General features: G+C 36.3%; 1 protein-coding gene across 1 annotated transcript in view; it reads left to right on the top strand.

The window, feature by feature from the left end:
* The window catches only part of LOC114941642 (puratrophin-1), a 285051-nt gene that overhangs the window by 125943 nt on the left and 137003 nt on the right, over positions 1 to 22105 (top strand). Inside the window, 1 exon segment of the mRNA XM_085487025.1 lies at positions 21259 to 21465. Coding sequence (XP_085343151.1) covers positions 21259 to 21465 — 207 coding nt within the window.

Below are 22105 nucleotides of genomic sequence, written 5' to 3'. Positions count from 1 at the left end.
ATCAGTCCTTGGCGACTTATCATTTTCTGACCGTAACTCCACGTTCGACAACAAGTTGTAATGACTACAATCTCTTCGGCGCAGTATTGTGCAATCAAAATCCTAATATAGTAATTATTATGCATGTTCCGAGTGCGCGTTAGTTGTTGCCAATAAATAGTCGCTCACTTAGCACGAAGAGAAAGAGGAAGAGAGAGAGAGCCCTAAGGGAGGTTGCAGTAAAGTCGCAGTGGTGGCCGGAAGAGAAATTTCACGCGTGAGTGTAATTGCAATTTTCGCAAGAGACACGATAGATCGATCTATCGAACGATCGGCGAAATCTCTCGCGCTTTCCCGCGCGAATACCTATATTCGAAAGGAACAAACACGAGTTGTATCGCGCGCGTCGTCGAGCGCGACAAGAAGGCTCGCCTTCAATCCATTTTGCTCGACTAGACGAAAATTATGGCTCAGAAGATCGGATCGGATCTTGAGGCGTTATTGGCGAATTCTTATGCGTCGTGTTCAAGTTTCACCGGCGAATGATTCTATTCGTTTCTTTTAAAAATTCCGGCCTTTTTATTTTCCATTTAATAGAATTTTTTAAAACAATGTTTTTTGAGCGAAATAATATATGGAAACGTCATAAAGTCTTTGGAATTGTTTATTTGTTCAAACTGAAACAAAAATTAGTTTCTAATCTTTGGTCTCGAATAAAATATTAAATGCCTAAATACGATTTATTCAAGCCTTTTTATTTATAATTTTAAATATTGTTGCTTTGTTGCAAATGTTTATTTTTATTTTCTGTTCTATTTTTTTCATTACTTATATCTTTAATTTTTTAAAAATGATTTCTCAGCTAAGAAAGAAGAAGAAAACGTATATACTCATCTTTATATGTATAAACTTTACAGATTGCGTGAAATATATATGCACACGCATATTTAAAAAAACACTATGAGATAAGTGATCTATGTAAACGGGGATATTATACGCTTGAAAATAATCTTGCACGAAATTATGTATCAGATTGTGCAGCTCATTAATCAGTCTGATTTATACCGCTTTTTCTCTCATTCGTACATGTGTACGCATATCTCAGATGTGAATACATTTTCTTATTTGTAATTAATTATTTGATCTATCATACAAATATAAGATTTAAATTATAGCAAAGTCTAAAATAATCAATATTTTAAAACATTATTATATATGTACTAAATATAAAGAAATTTAGTACATGCGATAATAAGCTTGAATTCGTGTGTTAATCTGCTTTTTTCATGCGAAAATGTAATGATAACAAATTATACATATTGACGAGAAAAATGTTTAGGCGTAATCGTTGAAGAAATAATTGCTGCCCATAAATAAATACCCGGACTCGATTTCTATTTCACGGCGTCGCGATGCTACCGCATTGATATCACAATCGCTGCATTTGAAAAGATTAAACGAGTCGTCTCGTAATCAAAGAGGTGTGGGCTCGAGGTTAAACCTGGATGGACGAATCCCTAAACCCTCGCACGCGTGCGGAGATTCTTTCGGGCCCTCGGTGTCTCGCGCCACCACCCACGTGGACGAGGCCGTCGAGCCACTGATCCTTTTCATTCTAAACGAGCGATTCAAAGCTCGACGTAAGGTAAATCCTCCGGCATAGTCACGGCGAAGTCGTATATATTTCGCCCGCGCCACATCCTCGCGCGCACTTCGCGGCGACTTGCAGCCTCCTCTCGTACGCCGTGTGTGGTCCTTTTATATAATTTGTTCGCCGTCTCTCCCTCGTGTCCTGTCGTCCCAGCGTGCGACGTCTGTGAACGATGACATTATGTAAACTCCACGGGCGTCTTTCCGACGAGATCCACTTTCGGCGGAAAAATCGCCCCGCGAAAATCTACATATGGCTAGCGTTTACTTATTTATTTGCTTTTGGATTGGACTTATCAAATTTGAAAAGAGATTAACTATTTATTTATTTATTTTTGGATTCGATTTATATTTGACAAGAGATTAATTTCTGCATATTTTATTCAAAATTTTATGTATATATATATATATATATATATATATGTATGTTTATATTTTCTATTTACTATATAGTAAAATTGAGAAAAAATCTTGACATTTACTATTTGTATATAATGCGAAATATGGCTAACAAATCTAAATTATATTACTGATTATGAATATCAAAGTTTGTATCATACTTTATAAACTCTTTTGTGTTCAAGCTTTCTTATTTTATACCAGAGAGAACTCCGCTGTGTATATATAATTCCTTATGAAATATGATTTCTCTATTAGTCGAATATTGCTGTGCAATCGAGCGAATGATGATCTTTTGTAGCAACTAGACGTCATAAACATCTTGGGCGATTAGTATAAAGCGGGATAACGAAGCGAATAATGGATGTACTTTTGAAAGTACTCTCGATACAACTCTAGTCGTCGTGTATTTTACGATGCTTCTGCACTTGCCGGCCAATAAATACGATGTGTACCATTATTGATGTGTACTCTCGCGTTATCTTCGGCCGGCTTAATCGCGAATAATAATTTATTATGAACGCATAGCGTGTGTGCGCGTCATCATTCGAGATATCGCTTAAATATGTCGAGAATACTTTATGAAATCCATTGCGAGAAGGAATAATTTAACGCGATGTCTCTGAAGCGCGGAGATTTGTAAGAAATTCACTATCTTCCCATGTTATTTGCACGAATTCTTTCATTATACTTTCTATCTGGCCGCGATTGTCTCTTGCTCCCGAGAAATCATACAAGTAAGAAAACACATGGTTCTCTTCGTATTATTATCTCGGTAATATTATCTATCATACGGGAGAATGCTAATTAGAAACGAACGGTCGGAGGTTAATGGGCTACGCTTATTTCGTGCGTTTTGCTGCCGATACATAGCAGTAACTTTCTCCACATATTATATCGTGTAACTTTACGATGAATACGAGAATCTCTGTCTTCATTATGAATGTGAAGATTTTTTTTCGATCTTATAATTTATTTATATATTTATGCGCATTGAAAATAAATTCTTTGTCCCTTTATGGCGTTTTTGCGTCTTTCGAGCAGTCTTATAAATAAACGAGAGAATTCGCGATATTTAAAACAATTTAATATACTTGAAAATAAATTCAACAATTCACGCGATATGCAGAATTTAATAACTTCTAATTAGATTATATACTTTTGTTTTGCGTTAAATGACTATTTCTTATAGAAGTATCTCGAAAACAGATCCTTTACGAGAGCTATCTATCCAATGCAAGAATCTCGTTTGCAAATTGTTGCACGGTTATTCGTAAATTTGAGCTCGTTAGGGAACCATTATGGAATCCAGATCAGCGATCCCGAAAATGAGGCGCGCGATATGGCTCGTGCTTGCGGACGATCTCGGTGCAATTGAGGCAAAATCGACCGTTACTTCCTATAGTTACTTCCTATATATGGTAACCATATTATATACCGTCGATTATATTGATTGTCCTCGAGAAATCTATCGAGAAAGCAGAGTTCTGTTAAGATATAGAGTCCGTATGAAATTAAATACAGTATAAGATCTTGTCAGCGTCATTCTTAGTCTTGAAACTTACAATAATTTATTCTTTAATTGTTTGTCATTTTGAAACAATTAATTCTGACAAGAAAATCACTATAAATTGATAAAAGAACGAATGAAAGAGAATGTGGAAACTTGGATCGGACCGAATATGGAACTGTCGATTATGAAAAAATAAATGACTAGCGACTGTTTAATGATTATGCTTCATCGCATTGTACTTTAATTCAATTTTTCGAAAGAGAAGGAAGAGCTTTCGGAATAAGCGAACCGACGAGTTCCCACGCGACTCTTCGTGGCCCGCCAGGGGCCGATTACGGCCTCTCACGTTCCCCAGAAGCGAAAGATCAAACGTCAATTTCTGTCGTTTAACGCATCCACGCGATCGAGCGGCATTTGGAGCAGAAAGGTATAATTGAACGGATAATCGAACGCACCTGTTTAACCCTCCCGATCGATAGCACGATGTGTGTCGTAACGTTATCATTAACATCGCATGTTCATATCATATATATACGCCCTCAAATTACACGTTGCACACGGGATTGCAATCGATACCATCGATAGTCGTGCTGCCGTTATATTCGTATGTTTCTTTTCTCTCGAAAAAAGAAAGTTATATCGTATTCTAGCGAAATTTTAGCGTGAAAGTTCTTAGGTAAATAAGTTGGGGTAGAGTGGAGGGTGACACAAGTCAAGACACTTCTGCAATCATCTTCTATTTGTGACTGACGCATCTGTAGTGTTTTTCAGCTCAATAAATAATCGTTAGAAAATGATATTTTCGGACTAGAAAAATATGTGAGATTGAATCGAGATGTCTATTGCTTTCTAAACAACTATCATGTGGATGCAGCAGAGAGAATTACTAAATTTATTTTGACATAAATTGCAACTAAAAAATTTTATTTTTTTCTTTTTTTATTGCTTTCTTAAAAATGTGTTATATATTATTTTTATCAATAATTTGATTTTTTCAATTAATTAACTTTCTGCTGCAATTTTTGACATATATTTTTATATCGTCTGGCTTCTCTGTTATGTTTAAATCTTCTGTTTTTTTTTGGAGATATCTAGACATCCAAGATATTTGTATTTTATTACATTTTGTTGTGTAATTATATCGCGATACTTATGCTGCAAATTGCATATGTTTATTTTTTTAACAAGAAATGTGAAGAAATATATACTCTGGACAGTCGTTGTCCTACAGAGAAAAGTTATTCAATTGCGTAAATTAGAGTACGCGTCTCTATAACTTTGTTGATGCCACGGTACAAATAATACGCTTTTCTGATTTACGTCTAAGTAATCTATCGTACAAAATTACTAGTGTTTACTTTTATGGTTGCATTGCAATATCTCTCAAATTACTACAGCAATCAATATCAGCTGATTTCTTGCGCAGTTGGGTTTATCAAATAAAGAAGTAATGATGAAAATGGCTATGTTGCTAAAATATCTTTTTCGTTATTATACTTGCTGATTTCTTTTTTTTTTAATTTCGAGCTTTAAGAAATCTAATTCTCTCGATAAATTTACGCGAACAAATAATGCCTACGGGGGTCAATCGCGTGTCGTCAATCTTTCCAGGCGACTCCTTCCGCGACGGTTTCCACACGAAAATCGCTCGTCGAGCGAGCACTTTCATTGTCGTTAGAAAACCGCCTGATTGGCGACCACGGCGATCGGCGACTCGATCGCACGATCGATAATTCGTGCGAGAGTGCGCGCGCGCCGCGCACAGGGAAGACAGCGATTTCTTCCAGACCTTTCAAAACCTGTAATTTAGCGCGTGCTGCCAAGTTCTCTACCACCGGATGGGCCATCGGCAGTAGGACCTTCGCTATCAACTCGCTTGATTAAATTTCCGGTCGCCGCTTTCGTTTTTACAGCTATTTCTTCTCGCTGTCAATTTCGCCGTCACTTTCTCGCGTTTGCGTCGCGCGGCTTCTTCACGCACGAAATTGTCGACTAATATAAAACACACTTCTGGCGGCTTCTCGGACACAAATATTGCGGTTGCTAATAAATATGTACATCTATATATACCTATTCTGATACAGAATCAATAATTAAAAATTCTATAAATTTATAAGAATTCTATAAATTTGCAAATGGACACAGATAACTTAAATGATATGTATGATACTATTTTGAATTTATTTTAGATATCGGTATTTATTTTATTAATTTTTAATTTTTAATGTCTCATTTTTATTTTATTTTTATTTTTATGAATTTATTTTAGAGATCCGTATTTATTTTATTAATTTTTAATTTTTAATTTTCTCATTTTTATTTTATTTTTGTTTTTATCCTAGTAAAGTTTATATATAAATTGTTTTTATCACCTATAAAGTGTTTTAAAATTGTCCTTTTGTTTATATATTTTATGCTTATAAAAATTTTTTACTCGGTTGACTTGTATTTCTTTTTTTAATTGTGTTATTTATTCGAGATATTGTCTTTGTTCGGTTTATTGTAATGTTGTATGTCAGAGTGAGCATTTCTGTTGGTGTATTTATTTTACTGGTGTACTATGGTATCTTGTCATGTTCTGATCGTAAACAAGAAATTGACATTATGATCATATAGTTTTTATCGCTTTCTTGTAACAGGTATTTTTTTAACACTATTATATATACGATTTTCCGTATTCGTTTTTTATTGTCATTTTTTTCTGAGATTTATAATTAAATTGTAGCCTGAAGAGGACCCGATTCGGGGTCGAAACGTTGCGTCTTTTTTAATAAAAGATTTTTCATCTTAGTCAGTGTTGGTCAATTAATTCCCTGGTATCTTTATTTCTCTTTCTAGTTTAATTTTATAATAAAAGATTGTTATTCATATTTTTGTTGTTATTCATATTTCATTTCGTGAATATTCATATATACATTTAAGTATGATAAATTATTTCTTGGAATTTTATAAGAAAATATGTTAAAGATGTAATTAATTCTTACATTGAAAATCAATTTATACTTCTCCACATCTTTTAACTAATTTGGATCTACGAGAAAATGAAAGTACATAGCTCCAGCATCATATAAACTGCTCATTTTTCATGCCGGCACTTTGAATAGGTCTCGTTTCTAAGTTCGAATCATGACAGCTCTTTTGAAATATTACGATGATGCATTGTATAGCATTGATGCACTGCTTCATATTAACAAAGCAATAATGCCATATTTTCACTTTTCCTAACATTAGAAGAAGAGCTCACAACGAACTCTGATATGATCGGACGAAAGTCTTTTTAGCAAAGTTTTTTGTATCACAATCTGTCAAAATCGATAACATATGAATGTCTCAGAACCGCTTTAAAAGATTCAAGTGCTTTAGTTAATATTACTATTATTTCACCACACTTGTGGTAAACTGTAAAATATCAATATTCGATATTATATTAATATATTTTATTAAAATTTATTATTTGTGAAGAAAATTTTAATTTTATATATTTTTACCTTTATAAATATTCAAAAACACATGTACGTACTATTTACTAATATTTTTACCACTGTCAGCTATCAGTAGTGTTCCTCGTTAATATTTAATTTACTCATATTTCGTTAATTGATAAACGCTTCGAAATTATAATAATATTGCTTAAGTTTAAAAGAAAAAGTTTAAAAAAATTTGTCTTGCTACATTCTGATATATAAAAATGTTTTAATGATGTAAGAAATTATGTAGCAGTTGAGACGTCACGTAATCGCAGGAAGATAGACATAGTTATTTGAAAACACCTATATAATATCGATCAACCTGTAATTACTTCTTCACTAATCTACTTCGTAGATCATCATCATCATCTCGCACGGTACATATGAACATCAAAATCTGCTCTGAATCTCGTATAATTACATCGTGCATTACGCAACTCTATATATACGCTTCTCTATATATAGACACTTTTGACACACACACACATACATACACGTGCTCGTCCCGCAGATTTCTTTTCGCGCATCAAATAAACGCGCCGCGAGAGATCGAAGTCATCTCGATTATGCAAAAACAATTATCCTCGCGCACGTATAAGGAACGCAATTATTAAGCCGGTTAACCGACACATTGCGAAAGTCGTGTAAAAGCGCATTATTGCGCCAAACGATTTTGCCGATAGCATCGCTTTTTTTTTAAATTTTTCTTTCCATCGACCATGTTTTATCTCAAAAATTGATTTAGCGCGGTGTCAGTGCAATTATCCTCTCGCTTAATGACAAATTTTAATGACTGGTTTTAGCCAGCCAAGTGATAAGTTTACGTAATACGAAGTATAAAATGATATAAACAGTTGTAAAATATATTCGGGGCTACGTTTAATGAAAGATATATAATCGAGAAGGATAATTATAGCTCATTAAAAAGTATTCGATTAGGATTAACTCTTTGCATTTGTGTACATATACTGTACAGTCTTATTTTATTATTAGGCTTTCAATTCTTGCGAAATTATTGAAACTCTCTACAGAGAGAGGATTTATCTTCATTTTCTAATTACGCGATCAATTTAAGTTTAATGTATCCGCGTAAACGCTAATTTACGATAGTTAATAAGCGGTTTAAGATCAAATGCGATTACTTTATTATACGATAATGTAATGCCATATTCGGACGGTTGTTATCCCCGCGATAAATTACGACGGCGTGGGGGGCGGAGATCTTTGTCGCGTTTAAATACTTTCCCGAATCGCTCGTAAATTACGCGTTGTGTTTTCTGATATAGACGGGCACGAAACAGGTGCGTCGACCCGAGAAAGAAGATGCTGCAGGAAGTCTTTGGTTCCTACGTAAATTTATTGCTTTTGCCCGCGGACGTAAATAAAGCTTTAAACGATGGCTGTGGCGGCAGCATCTGTGCTTAATAATACGTCTGCGTATGGCACCCGCCGCTCAATGAACGTGCAAAACAGATGGGAGGGAGAGAGAAGACGTTTATAGACAGGACACCGGTTCGTCGGGTGACAGTACCACGTGTGTATGTGCCACGATCGCCGCTCGTAAAACCGATGTATCGATTGTCGCTCGTTGATTCCCTCGTAAATCAGTTGGCGATAATAGCGAAAAAATATGTATAGTCGGTGCACGTCATTTTTCTCCGGATCCGTTTGTAAACTGATTGCATGCATGTAAGATCGGTAACTCTGGTATTGTTTTTAATGAACGAAAAGAAGAGCGAGAGAGAGAGAATAAGCAGGTACTTCTTAATAGTATCTCGGAAACTTGATTTTGTTACAAGAAGAAAAAGACACGTAATTTAATAATTTCCTTGCATCAAATCTTTCAATGAATTCTATGGTTTTTTTCCATTTCCAATCTATCTTAATACCGCCAAAAAGTAATACTATTGACAAGAGCTCTATTAACAATACATTTAAAAATAGTATATGCGCTAAGATCTCGGTTATCTTATCTCGAGATATTATTGAAGTTCTTGATGGTGTCGTTAAAATAACTCAAACAAAGCTTAATGCTTGAACATTCTACAGTCGTTCGCGAGAGAAAGAGAGAAAGTATATCGATTCGATCGCAAAATGCGAGGCAATAATGCAACGTGTCCGCGTAAGCTGTTTGCGTAGGTGTGCCTTGCGTAAGTGCAATGATACTTTGCGAAACTCTCGCCAGGAGACATCGAACTTCTCCCTGTAAACGAACCAAGTATCTATACACACCGGCCATAACTCGCACGGTTGGCCGAACCTGATGAATAATGAAACTCCTTTCATCGCGCGCTGACGAGCGCGCACGAGAGATCGCCACTCCGCGATGGATTTTTTGTCCGGCACTTCTACCGGGAGGACGACACACGTAATGACAAATTGCACGCGATCAAGAAGAACCGCTTTGCGTATAATGCAAATCGACTCTCGACAGACGCGACCGAGCGTATGAACTCACAATAAGTGATTCTCTTTCGCCATCTCGCATAGATACAGCCGTGGGATGCTGCGCTTGTCAGAGACACAGAGATTCACTGTGACGCACGCACTTGTCGACAATATTTTATCTACAGCACAATAATTGATAAACATGTAAAACTGCATCGCGATTTTGTTTGACATTGTCATTTGATTAGAGAAAAAAATCTTTACGTTTCTAACAACGAGAATTAAATAAATTTAATTATAGTAAGACAAACAAATGACTTTAGGACAAAAATTGAGACAAAAATGATTACAGACGTTCGAAATACAAGTATAATAAATGATAGGCAAATAAGCAGGAATGTCGTGCACGTTAACATATGCGCTTAACATCAGGTGTCAGGGAGCGTATCGCGTCGAAGTGAACGAACAATCGGACCCGGAACCCGGAGCACTGACAGAGCCTGAGAGCACCACGAGCTTGCATAATAATCCTATAGCAGACTTTGCTCGCCTCCGATATAGTCACGCATCGGCGACTAGGCGAGGTAGCACGCGTATACGCATACGTAAGCACGCACGCACTTACACGCCCAGCGAACCGGTGCAAGTGTTAGTAATGACTATATGGGAGGGCACGGCAAGATGCATGCATATATGCACTTGGAAGAGAAGAAGTAGCCCGCGGGTGACCGACACGGCGGTCGGGAAAGAGATAACGCGACCAGTTCGCAGCATTATCCCCCGTCTTGCACTTTATAGTCGAGACTGAAAGATGGAATCAGACTCTTCGCGAGCGATTTCGTAACACGTGGAAATAGATTCGAGAAAATAAATCAGCTGCTTGCTCCGCGCTATCGAAATCTAATGAAGCGTGTTTCAATCGGAATCGAATGAGTGGCGTACCAATGAAGGATGAATGACTGGTAATTCAGAATTGTTGTTAGATACATTTCAAGTTGATTGCTCTCTAATAAAAGCATTGATTTTTGTTAAGTCTACGTGTAAGTCAATTATTATCCATGCTTCAAAAAAATTATAATTTATTTCTAATTAAATTATATTTAAAAAATACTTAAAAAATTACGAAAACTACGATATGTTGATGAGACTTTTGATTTCATCTCTAGTCAAGATATAATTTTTCAAGAAAAGATCGCTCTCATAATTTTGCAGCGCGCGAGTGAAAACAATGCGTATTTATCTTGTGGTCTCGGCGGGAGAAAAAATCGAGCAGATCTCTTAGATCGATGCATTGTTGAGGATGCTCAAGTGAGGTGCAAGTACCGGATAATTGGAGTTCTCGTATGCGGAATTATGCACGAAGGCGCACACGCGCGGACACGAGATAAACGTTCCTTTGCATCGTGATGGTCGGAAGTACTAGCACTATATACCTTTCCGGCATGTATTAGGATTTTATCTTGAATCCGTATTTCGACGTTACGGTTAAAAATTCTTTTGCAAGGACTTGCTTGTACGGAAGCAAATAAATATTTTTAATATAGGCATATTTTTAATTTTTATAAAATGCTTACAACAAAGCATTTTTTTAAACAAATAATTTTGAATTAAGACTCGCACTCAAATATACAAAGGAAGTATGAAAAATAAAAATTGAATTATTTATTTTATATAAGAGTTTTAACAAGGCTCTGTAATATAAATATAAATTTAACGTATAAGACGGGCAACAAGAGCCAAATCGCGGATGACAATGCGTTATCCTAACAAAACTAAATAATTTTTCGTTAGAATTAAATACCGGTGCACAAGGCACCAAATTTTTACTTGGACACGGCCAAGATTTTAAATATGAAATAATCTCATATTTTGAGATTTTAATTTCAATACCCCTTTTAACCCCCCTACGGAAAATAAATAAATGAATGCAAGAGAAAAAGTCCCGATTCAGCGATTTTCGGATCTATATTTTTCTCTTGCATTCATTTATTTATTTTCCGTAGGGGGGTTAAAAGGGGTATTGAAATTAAAATCTCAAAATATGAGATTATTTCATATTTAAAATCTTGGCCGTGTCCAAGTAAAAATTTGGTGCCTTGTGCACCGGTATTTAATTCTAACGAAAAATTATTTAGTTTCGTTAGGATAACGCATTGTCATCCGCGATTTGGCTCTTGTTGCCCGTCTTATACGTTAAATTTATATTTATTTTATAAGCTATACACAATAAATATCATAAGATATTTTTGTCTTGCCTTGAAAATATTATTATTTAATATTTATTGTTCAAAGCTGTTATTTAAATTATTTCAGAATAAAATCTTATCACGCGATATTAGCGATTCGTCGTTTATACATTCATATTCATCAGTTTATGCATGTTTAAATCGATTTAATAAATGACCAAGGCCTTAGGCACGATGACCGCACGCTGGCTGTTTCACGTAAACTACAAATTTCGCCATCGACGTTGATCGCAGGTTTGCGTGTGCTCTCTCATTCTTAAGAAACCTAGCGTTTTCCAGGTTCCGTTTTGCTTTCTGTTCGCGTTGCGTTTACTTATTTCTGCGTCGGTTGCGATTGTCTTAAATTGACATGTCCTCGGATATATCGTGAATCTTGGTTATTAATTTTGTCCGTCGCGCTTCCCTGTAATCGCGACTCACGCGACATTATCATAATTACTACGCGCGGGATGGCAATGTGCACGTATGCGTCTAAGAGATACGACAACTTGATACACACCTCCGGCGATTCTGGGGAGGTCTACCAATGGTAACTCATTGAACCGGCAAAAAGATGTTACTCTCTTCCATGCCGAGGAAGAGCCGTTCATTTCCTATTCTCACGATGAATTATAGCAGAGGAATTATATATCTTTTCTACATATACATTGTGTATTCTATTGGACCATATTCATAATTTTGTCGTCGATTTATCTGCGTATATATCGCAGAAGAAAGCTCAAGGAAGGTTAATGCCATGATGATGTGAATCTGTCACTCTGCTCCGAGACAAGATACGTCTTTCTTTAGAGAGAAGCCATACATTGTCTCATGTTGCTACTAACAAAGCATACTGATAAGAAAATAATTGACGGATAACTAATTAAACGATAATGTACTGTAATATCGTGCGCTATATATTTAGTTTTATAATCTTTAATCGGCGAGATATGTATGCAATGTTTCTAGGAATAATCGGAAACGATCAATTTTCTTTATCGTTTTGATTTTTTTATACTTTCGAATTTTGCGTATATTTTATATTTTTTACACACTTAATTCTTTCAACATATATGCAGAGAAAATTAATTAATAGCAAAAATATATATATGTTTTATACAGGAGGATATTCTAATTATAAGCAAAAATAATGCAAATATTTAGAAGTAATTTATATTATACTTTAAATTAAAGTAAATAATAGACAGATGTTTGAAATTAATTTACTAATTTTGTTCCATCTTTTCGCAACTTTTTTCTCATACCGTTCGATATTTTTCACTCGTTAACTAGACGTGCTTTTATAATAGCGAGACGAGGATCAAGAAGATGGATCTACATTGCAAGTCTCGTTGAGGCTTCCCCTAGTTCTGACCTTTTTGGCCTCGCCCCGGGATCGGATAACAATTGCGATAATTACACCGTGAGACCGATAATTACTTGCTAGCACGACGCGACGTTCACGGATAGCCGCGTAATAACAAACGGCCGACGTCACACATTTTCATGAAATGTCACATCAGATAATGATAGGTTGCGATAGAAGCCGGAAAGAATTCGCAACATGTACCCCGATGAACGATATGCCGCTCGAGATGCGGCGTCACAATGCAGCTGCGCGGAGATAAAACGTGAAAAGTACCGCCTCTCGATCTTTGCTCGCGCTCTAATTCGATAGAGTTGCATTCTGGCACAATCATTTCGCGTATGTATTATATTTCACGCATACAGTTATTAATCCATCTTTCTCATTACGATCTACACTCCTACATGTTTTTGTTCTGTTTATACCAGTTACAATTTGTGCAATTAACTTATCAATTTGTGGTTTTATAAATGTGGACTCTATTTAATTTTTATTTTATTTTATAGAAGATAAAATATGGATAGAACGTAGAGCTTTTTTTATCTGCCACAACTACAAATTTATTTTAGTTGTCGGGTTCATTATTAGTAGATTTTAAATCTTCTGCAATTGTTGACGCACATGTATAAGAAGTTTTTTGTCTCTGCATTTGATGTTGCATTCATCGTGCAAAAAATTATTGTCCGATACCGTAATATCGACCTCTCGGCGTATTGCCATCCAGATGGATGATGTTTCGCACAACAGTTGCGGGAAATTGTTCCTCGTGGATGGCAAAGGCGATGACTCGTGGCGTGCAGGTGATTGCGACGTGACACATGTGAAAGGACGCCGTTCGAGGAAAGTGACCGTCAACCAGCGAGGTTCAAGGAACCTTTTCGCTGGTGGATGCGCTTCCTCAATCCGTCCGCTATTTCCATGATTCTTCCCGAGTGACGTTTTCAAAAGCCATCGGGTTTACGAGCGTATCCAAGCTTTCTATTGTCGCCGGTCATAGGCCAATCGCAGCTAGAGGACGCCGAGGACCTTTGGCTTCTATACGCAGGAAAGTGCGCATTGATCCCGTAATTCCTTTGCGGAAGTCACACCGCAGAAGGAAGATATCCCCAGACGGACAATCAAACAGCAGACTTAGATTTATTGTTAGATTTTATTTATTATATCCTAGATAAATATTTTGCGCGAAAAATAAAAAAAAAAATTATGCATATAAGGGAGGAATGTACAGCAGTATATTTAATTTTATCTTAAAATTAACATTAATTATAATGCATTCATCAACTGCATTATATTAAAAAATCCAATTATTTTGTAACCAAATTTAAATAGTCAACGTAAAAATGAGTGAAGAAGAAGAAAGGGAGAGAGCTTCTTTACGAAAGATAAGGTAAAAGAAATTGAGAAACCGCATGAGGGATTTTCTCTAACACCGTTTATTGCTGTACGTAGAGATCGACCTCTGGCAGAGTCGAGCTCGCCAGTCAAGCTGTCTTGACAGACAAGACGCGAATAAGATGGAGAGACTTCTTCTTTCTACTCGGGCTCGTTTTCGCGTTTTCCTCGGGATCCTGCATTGTTAACTAGTAGTCGAGAAATTCTGTACACGCGCTTGGCGGTGATTTACTGTCAAGAAAATGAGAAAGAGAGATGAAGGTAGAACGGATCTTTTTTGCTGTCGTATCATATAGTAATTATCGTGTATTGATGTAGTAATATGCTGCGACTGGTTTTGGCTAACGTTTACAGTATTAAATAGAATTTAAAGTGTAGACATGTAGATTATATTGAATTATGATTAATAATATTTCATTTTTTAGCTGTTATGTAAAAATTTTTACAAGTATTTTTTATAATGCAAGAATATATGCAACGATACTATATATAATGAAGAAATATTATTTGACACAAATATAATTGAGTTCTGTATAATATTTAATAATTTATGTTATAAATCTTTTCACAAATATAATTCTAGTATAGAACTTAATTAGCTCTTATTGTCTTTTTATTTGTAGATTATAATTGAGAGATTCAAAGAAATAGTTTAAAAAAATAAAAAACAGAAGCAAATTTAACTTGTAAATCGATAGAAACTTTTTTTTCATTTACAAGAAAATTATATTATAATTATGGTAGAAAGGGGGAAAGAGAAGAATATTTTTTCTCGATATGTTGATTCATAAATGCTTCGCGTGGCAGACGCCGCGATACCGAGACGAAACGCGAATAACAGCGGCGCCAGTTACCGAATAGGATTTCCGTGCCGTGAACCTTGGTCCCGCAAGGTTCATTGTGAAACCACATCGAAAGCCGCGGTCTTGAATTGCGTCCATTTGCGTACGTACCGCGAGTCGATTCAAACCGGTCTCTGTTACATGCTCAAAGAAATTTCGTGCTCGTGCGACCACAATGTGAACGTCGTCATTGCATCTATTTAGCCATTTTTTACATACCGCCGAATAACTTGGACAGAATATGCATGCTCACGCACGTAGTTTTATTTCTCAATCCGCGCAAATTTTTTTTCACTTTTTATTGTATTTTAAAATTTATTTTTTCAATAAACTAATAGGTATGGTGTTTTTATTATTTTTAGCTGACATTTTGCATTCCATTACTATTACTATTTTTAACTCAATGGATTTTTCTCTAGAGAGAATAATAAAAATTTTTTCCCGTCCATCGCTATGCATTTAATTGTAGATGCTGTTTTATAACGCCGAATATTGTGCGATCGGTGCCGTTTCCATGTCGACACCAGGCGGCAACTTTAAAAGGAGTACGGGATAGGGTCTAATCTGCATTTTAAACGAGCTATGCCGCTGCGCGCAAAGAGGGAATCGGTCTGTGCACGCCTGTATTCACGGCGCGTTATCGGCCAGAAAGCCCCATCGCGTTGTATACGCGCCGCCCGCATGCACACATCCGTTGCCGCATCCGAGATCCCCGAGAGAAAACCCCATGTCCGCAGGCTGGTAGATCGCATCTCCGCGTGATCCATCCTCGGATCCCTTTCGCATGGATATTCCGAAATACTTCGCACACGTGAAATGCAAATGATCATTTCTATCTCTATTTTACAATTAACATATTATATCAATTGATACATAGGGACGATCTAACAATTTAATGCTGAATTAATTGCTTTTTAGACTGAAAAAAAATTTATTGAATTCAAATAAATATTTATTTCAATACTGCCTGATAAATCATTTATTCGAAATTAATAATATTGATTTGATGTGAAAAATATTTATTTGATATAAGAAATTTTTTTTCAAAACTGATAAATATTTGTTTCAATCAAATAATTTATTAGGCAGTATTGAAATAAATATTTATTAATAATTTTTCAGCGTATTGAATTGTGGAGTAAACGAAAATACATTGATTAGAAAACGATGCAGTTATTTTTTAAAAGGATAAGTGAATGAGCGTTTCGTATTTGAAATAATTTTTTAAATTCGAGAATCTCTGCTCTTGCATTAAATATCCTTCGACAAATTATTCCTTCCGCTTAGGCTTTCTATCGTTTTCCGCATAAACCATCCATATAATTTTCCTTATCCTATTAACTATGCGCGATCAATACTTTCGAAAATATGCTCGTTAAAAACCAGTCGCGCACACTACGCAAATTTACGCAAATTTCAATTCACGTATATATGGTAACTCGATATACACGTCGTAAATCCAAACTCGCTCTCTCTTTTAGCTCTGTTAGCCTCTGCACTCAACCGTTATATTTTTTCGCGCCGCGAAACGATATCATGGTTAAGACTTATTTCCCCCATTCGCGCGGCAAGAGACGGCTCCGGAGCGCACAGAGTGAAAGACGTCCGACTCGGAGAAGTAACGATGTCATGCCGATTAATTTGATCGCGCATACACAGCGTGTTTACCACGGGCGGTCGGCGGGGCGCGTGCGCGTTTTTCAACCTCAGTCTCATGAAACAAGTTCGTGAATACATATATGTATATATCTTTTTTTTTTTATTCTTTCCCTCTTGCGCTCGCTTCCTTGCGGCAGCCAGATCGCAATCAGTCTTGCCGGACTTTCATCAGATCGGGCCGTCACAAAATGTATGTTTCGATGTACCCGCTCTGCTACTTCCGCGCGTGTTACTCGTTCAGGTTTCGCTCGTGTGGATACGGACGCGTCGATGCGTACGCCGTAGTAGTGTGGTCAACGATTAATGAGCCCTCGTCAGTCGCGTGCACGTGTCTGTCACTTGAACAGCATCCGGCACGCCGCTCCGTCTCTCCTTTCGCTCTCCCTCGTTAATCGTCTATTACGGATTCTTTCGTTAGATCAAGCGGATATCAGGGATATCGATGTGTTCAACTATGCGCTGCTCTCGCCACGTTAACGAGCTAATTCATTTACGGGCGATACCGCGTACGATTAATTTAGAAGTCGTTCTTGTCAAATCGAATAAAAAAATAGAAATTGTTTTTAAGTCATCTATGCGAAGAAGTAAGTAAGTGTACATGTTTTTTTAATTTACATAATTAATTAAAACATGTTTTTTTTATTTTTAAGTATAATTTCATAAGATGATCTATGTTTTATTTTAATATAATAATAAATAGTCTCTTATTTGTTCTCAAATATACTTGTGCTATATTTTTATAAAAGTAGAAAGTACTACTTATACTCTCTCTTCTGCTTTGCATACAACGCTTATTGTAAAAAACAAGAAAGAAAATTCTAATATGAATATTGAAATATCTCTTATGACGCAGCTGTCAAACTAGTCTCGACATACTAGTAGTATATATCAATGCGCGATCGTCCTAGTCGCATGTAACGGAGATTGCAATCACGTCACGTAAAATCGATGATAAAATTAAAATTATTACGCGACGATGTGCGACGCTTACGAGGGCAATCGATAAACTTTTTACTATGCGTCTGAATATCGATAATATTGAGAGCTATGAAAAATGTTCGGCACTTAATGGCCTAACGCGAATTTCACGGCGATAAGCTCTGATTTACATTCTCGTCGGAATCTCGTCGAAAGCGATTCGAATACATGAATTTTCCGCGTGCAGAACATAAGATTCAGCCGCGTGAATTAAATCAAGGAGACAGTACGAACGTCGGTAAATCACGCAGTGAAAGTCGCTTAGTTTCGGCGTTAAATTTATTTCCCGCGCGACATTTTATACCGCTAATGAGACACATGGTTGACAGGCGAGAAGGCCCCCGGTTTCCTTATCGCGCGCATCATAAACGTTCGTTCTGTCGTCATGGTCAAGACAAAACTGGCTTTATATATTCTTTTCCTCATTGTTACCTTAACACTGATTGGTTTTAGACTGTTTGACAATGTGGTACTGGACGCTCGATGAAATTTCGCGATATCGCACTTTCCCCTCGTGGATTATGTTTACCTTTCTTGAGTTTCGTCGCTATTTTATCTAGTCTCATGATCTGTTTTGCATTTCATTATTACGTGATTTGATAATTTATTTCGCGACATTCCTTTAAAAATATGCAACGGTTTTACGTATTCAGGGTATTACTGTCACTGTGAATAGCTGACTTGTGCCAAGATATACCATATAATCTGTCGCGTGACATTCGAATGCACCGATGAATCGTAATAAAAGTTTATTCACGCGATTCTATTTATTCCTGCATTTTTATCTGCTGTATGTCTGCAGACATTTTTTAGTTTTATCGTAAACCTACTTGCATGTTTTTTTTATAATTAAGAATGCCTAGTAACCGCAGCAGTTCGTGTTACCTTGTATTCTTGCACATTGCAGTTCGATGAACACGCAACGAGTCACAACACATGGCACGCGACACGTGTCGCGTGCATGTCCGCTTTAATGAAATGGAAGAATCAATGACAGGTGTAGAAGTTTCTATAAGTAGACTTAGTGCTTTTTATCCGTTTCCTATTAAATGGCTATTGATCTGTTTTGCTATCATTTGAATCTTACTCTACATGATATTATGTGTAAAGCGTCTATGTACTTTTCACAGAATAAGTTTAATATTTGCAGAATGTATGTAAAGAAAAAAATTTTGTTGTGTCTCTATTGTTTTGTGCTCGAAATAAAAAATCTTAGGTAAAAGTACGTAGAGTTTATAAGATTTTAAGATTATTTATAAGATTTTTTATCTACAAAGAGATTTTTGTCAATTCTTTTTATTAAATGTTATTTTAATTCAATTTATTTTTAAATGTTATTTTAATTCAATTTTATCAAATGTTATTTTAATTTCAATTTGTTTTAGACCGACGGTTTCAGTTCTTGTCAAGTGTCCAGGATAAATTAAATAAGTACTTATTGAATTTTCAATAAGTACTTATTTAATGTTCGATCTGTACATCGTCACTCAACGACTCATCACAGTAACGAATTATTTTAAACGTGCCTGTGCCATGAAATAAATTGTGTGGTGTGTTTTAGTTATCTAATTTACCCTAGACACTTGACAAGGACCGAAACCGTCGGTCAAAACGTTGTGTCAACAATAACACCTGATTCGCAGTTAGTCTGATCGTCTACTTATATTTTCCTTCAAATAATTTATATGTGCATATTGTATTTTAAAGCTAGAAACTGTTTCTGTGAATTAATAAATATATCAAACAAAAAAAGTGTAGTGGCGATGAGATACGCGAATCGTGCACGATTTATACGAACCCGATCATAACAAACAAAGCGCTATAATGTACACATACGAATTCTCCGTCATGCGGACGGTCAACGGCATTATACGAGGGCATCACGAGAGTATTGTTGGTGAATTAATTAATAATAAAGACAATATAAAACATATATGAAAGCACGGTGTAGTTGAATCGGATTACATCAACCCACATAACAAAAAGGAAAAGCAATGTTATGAAAAATCGAGCATTATATATTTTTTATATAAAAGTCAAATATATAAAACAATATTTAATTACAAATGAGTCTGAATCATCTGGAAAAGCAGATTGAAAAATCTTTAAATTTGACAAAGTTTACTCTTGACTTTTAAATTTTCTAAATTACATGATTAACGTCACTATTAATAAATATATTATTACTTTGCCGCGAGGTAATTAGTTTTGCATTGATGAACAGATGAGATTCGTCGTCAAATATTCCAATCGAGTTGACTAACTCCATTTGGTAAAGTTTCATTTTACTGTGGAATGCAATTACATCAGCCTTTCAGTCTCGATAATGAAAATCGCGGACGATCGAACGAGTTTCATTTGCTACGCGCTTTTAATTACGAACACGAAGTATGCATTTGTTTAGCGCCCTTTATTTGCGCTATCCTACCATCTAATTACTTACACGAGCCACATAGTCACGAGCCGACATATGTAGGCGTTATTGCAAGGTGCAAGTCTCGAGAGAGTCTTGCACCTTCGACGATCTCCTCTCCTTTAAAGATGAGAAGATACGAGCCGTGAGGCTGGATATTAAATTAAACGCTACAATGTATCGAGGTGCCCTAGGAATAAATCGTGATAACGCTTCCGATATTGCCGACAGTTATGTATTTGCGAACGTGTTATATCACTACAAAAAAGATCACTCATCAATTTATTTTTTATTTTGCACGATAAATGTGATTGCAACATACGTATGTTGTTCTATATATAATAAAATCAAACTAATTACTAATTAATAATCTTGAATAACAATAAATTAATATCTTATTTATACGTCAGCTTATTTCATTGCAATAAATGCGATATTATTTTTTATTTGAACTTACACATTTTCAATTGTTATATGATTTAATTGTGTAACTATTTAACACTGAGTCAGTGTGACGTCTATGCAGTAATATCTTAACGTACGAAAGTATGCATTTCAAGATACGCAATCTTCGACATTATAGCAGAGAAAGGCAGAAGGGACAGTCACTGGCTGACTGCACGTACTCTCAATTTTGGGTGTATCCGCACAGGATGAATTATTCTTGCAATTAGCATGATTAACGTGCGTTGTGTCGTAATTCTTTTCACTTTTGTCCGCAATTTATGCACGAAGATTCCAATTAGCTTAATTCGCACTGTGTTCTTTACTACGTGCTCCTTTTTTACCTTCAATTGTATTTTTTTCTCTCCTTACTCGTGAAGAAAAAAAAACATTTATCACGTAGAATATTCGATAAAAAGCACGTGTGCGGAAGAGCTTAAGAGACTCCATCCATATACGAAAATTACGATGTTTAGCGCGAAAGGCAGCCATAAAGTTGATTAAGGAACGAGATACTAACATGATCCATTTATCTGATTGCAGGGAAACGAGGCGGTGGTGCCAGAGGGCTGGCCTCTAACGTTAGGCGGCAGCGGTCTGATCCTGCATCTGGGTGAGCTCGAGGCGTCCGCGCTGCGTCTCGGGGAATGTTACCTCTGCGTACGCAGCGTGTCTGCTGCAACTGCAACCACCTCGTCGGTCAGCGGTGTTAAGATTGCCGGTAAAGCCGCCGAGCAAAATACCGTTGAGGTGAGTCACATCCTTTTTCGTTTCCTTTTTTTCTCCTTTCTCTTTCCTGGTTGTCGCGAGAGGATATCGTGTCGGAGAACGTCCTGGCAGGTACCGCCGCGAGAGAATGACAACTTCGTCTTAATGACCGAGTCGAAGTCTCGACCAGAATTCCTAGCGTACCTTCCGAGTGATCGTACGACGAATCCTCGGCATAAATATTGTACTAGTCATCGTGTACACGGATAGAGGCGCGTAATGGGACGCGCGGTATTAGATGCCCGTTTAAGCCTCCCCCTCAGGTAATAAAAGACATATCTCTTTGAGAACGCCGAGGCGACATTGTCACGTTAATACGTTTATAACGTTTTCCTGTTTCTTAGAATTGTGCCGAGCAAGCTGATTTTACCGCGACAATAAGTTACAGCTAAATTCTTTTTACTTGTTCATAATTCTGCTTAGTCAACTTAGTTAAAAAATCTTTTATTATCAATAGTTTAACCTGTCGGAAACTATTATTAATATTTTTATTATTATTACGGGAAAGAATAAAAAGAAAAATTAAGATTTGAAGCAATGTAGAGTCAAGTGATTTCTTGATGTATTAACGATTGCGTTCAACAGAAAAAGCAGCTTTGCAACTGTTGCAAAATTTGTGAAT

Source organism: Nylanderia fulva, unplaced genomic scaffold, assembly GCF_048542155.1.
Source record: "Nylanderia fulva isolate GAGA-0341 unplaced genomic scaffold, ASM4854215v1 Scaffold5, whole genome shotgun sequence".
NCBI classification, from domain to species: Eukaryota; Metazoa; Arthropoda; class Insecta; order Hymenoptera; family Formicidae; genus Nylanderia; species Nylanderia fulva.
This window is presented reverse-complemented; position numbering and strand designations above follow the sequence as displayed.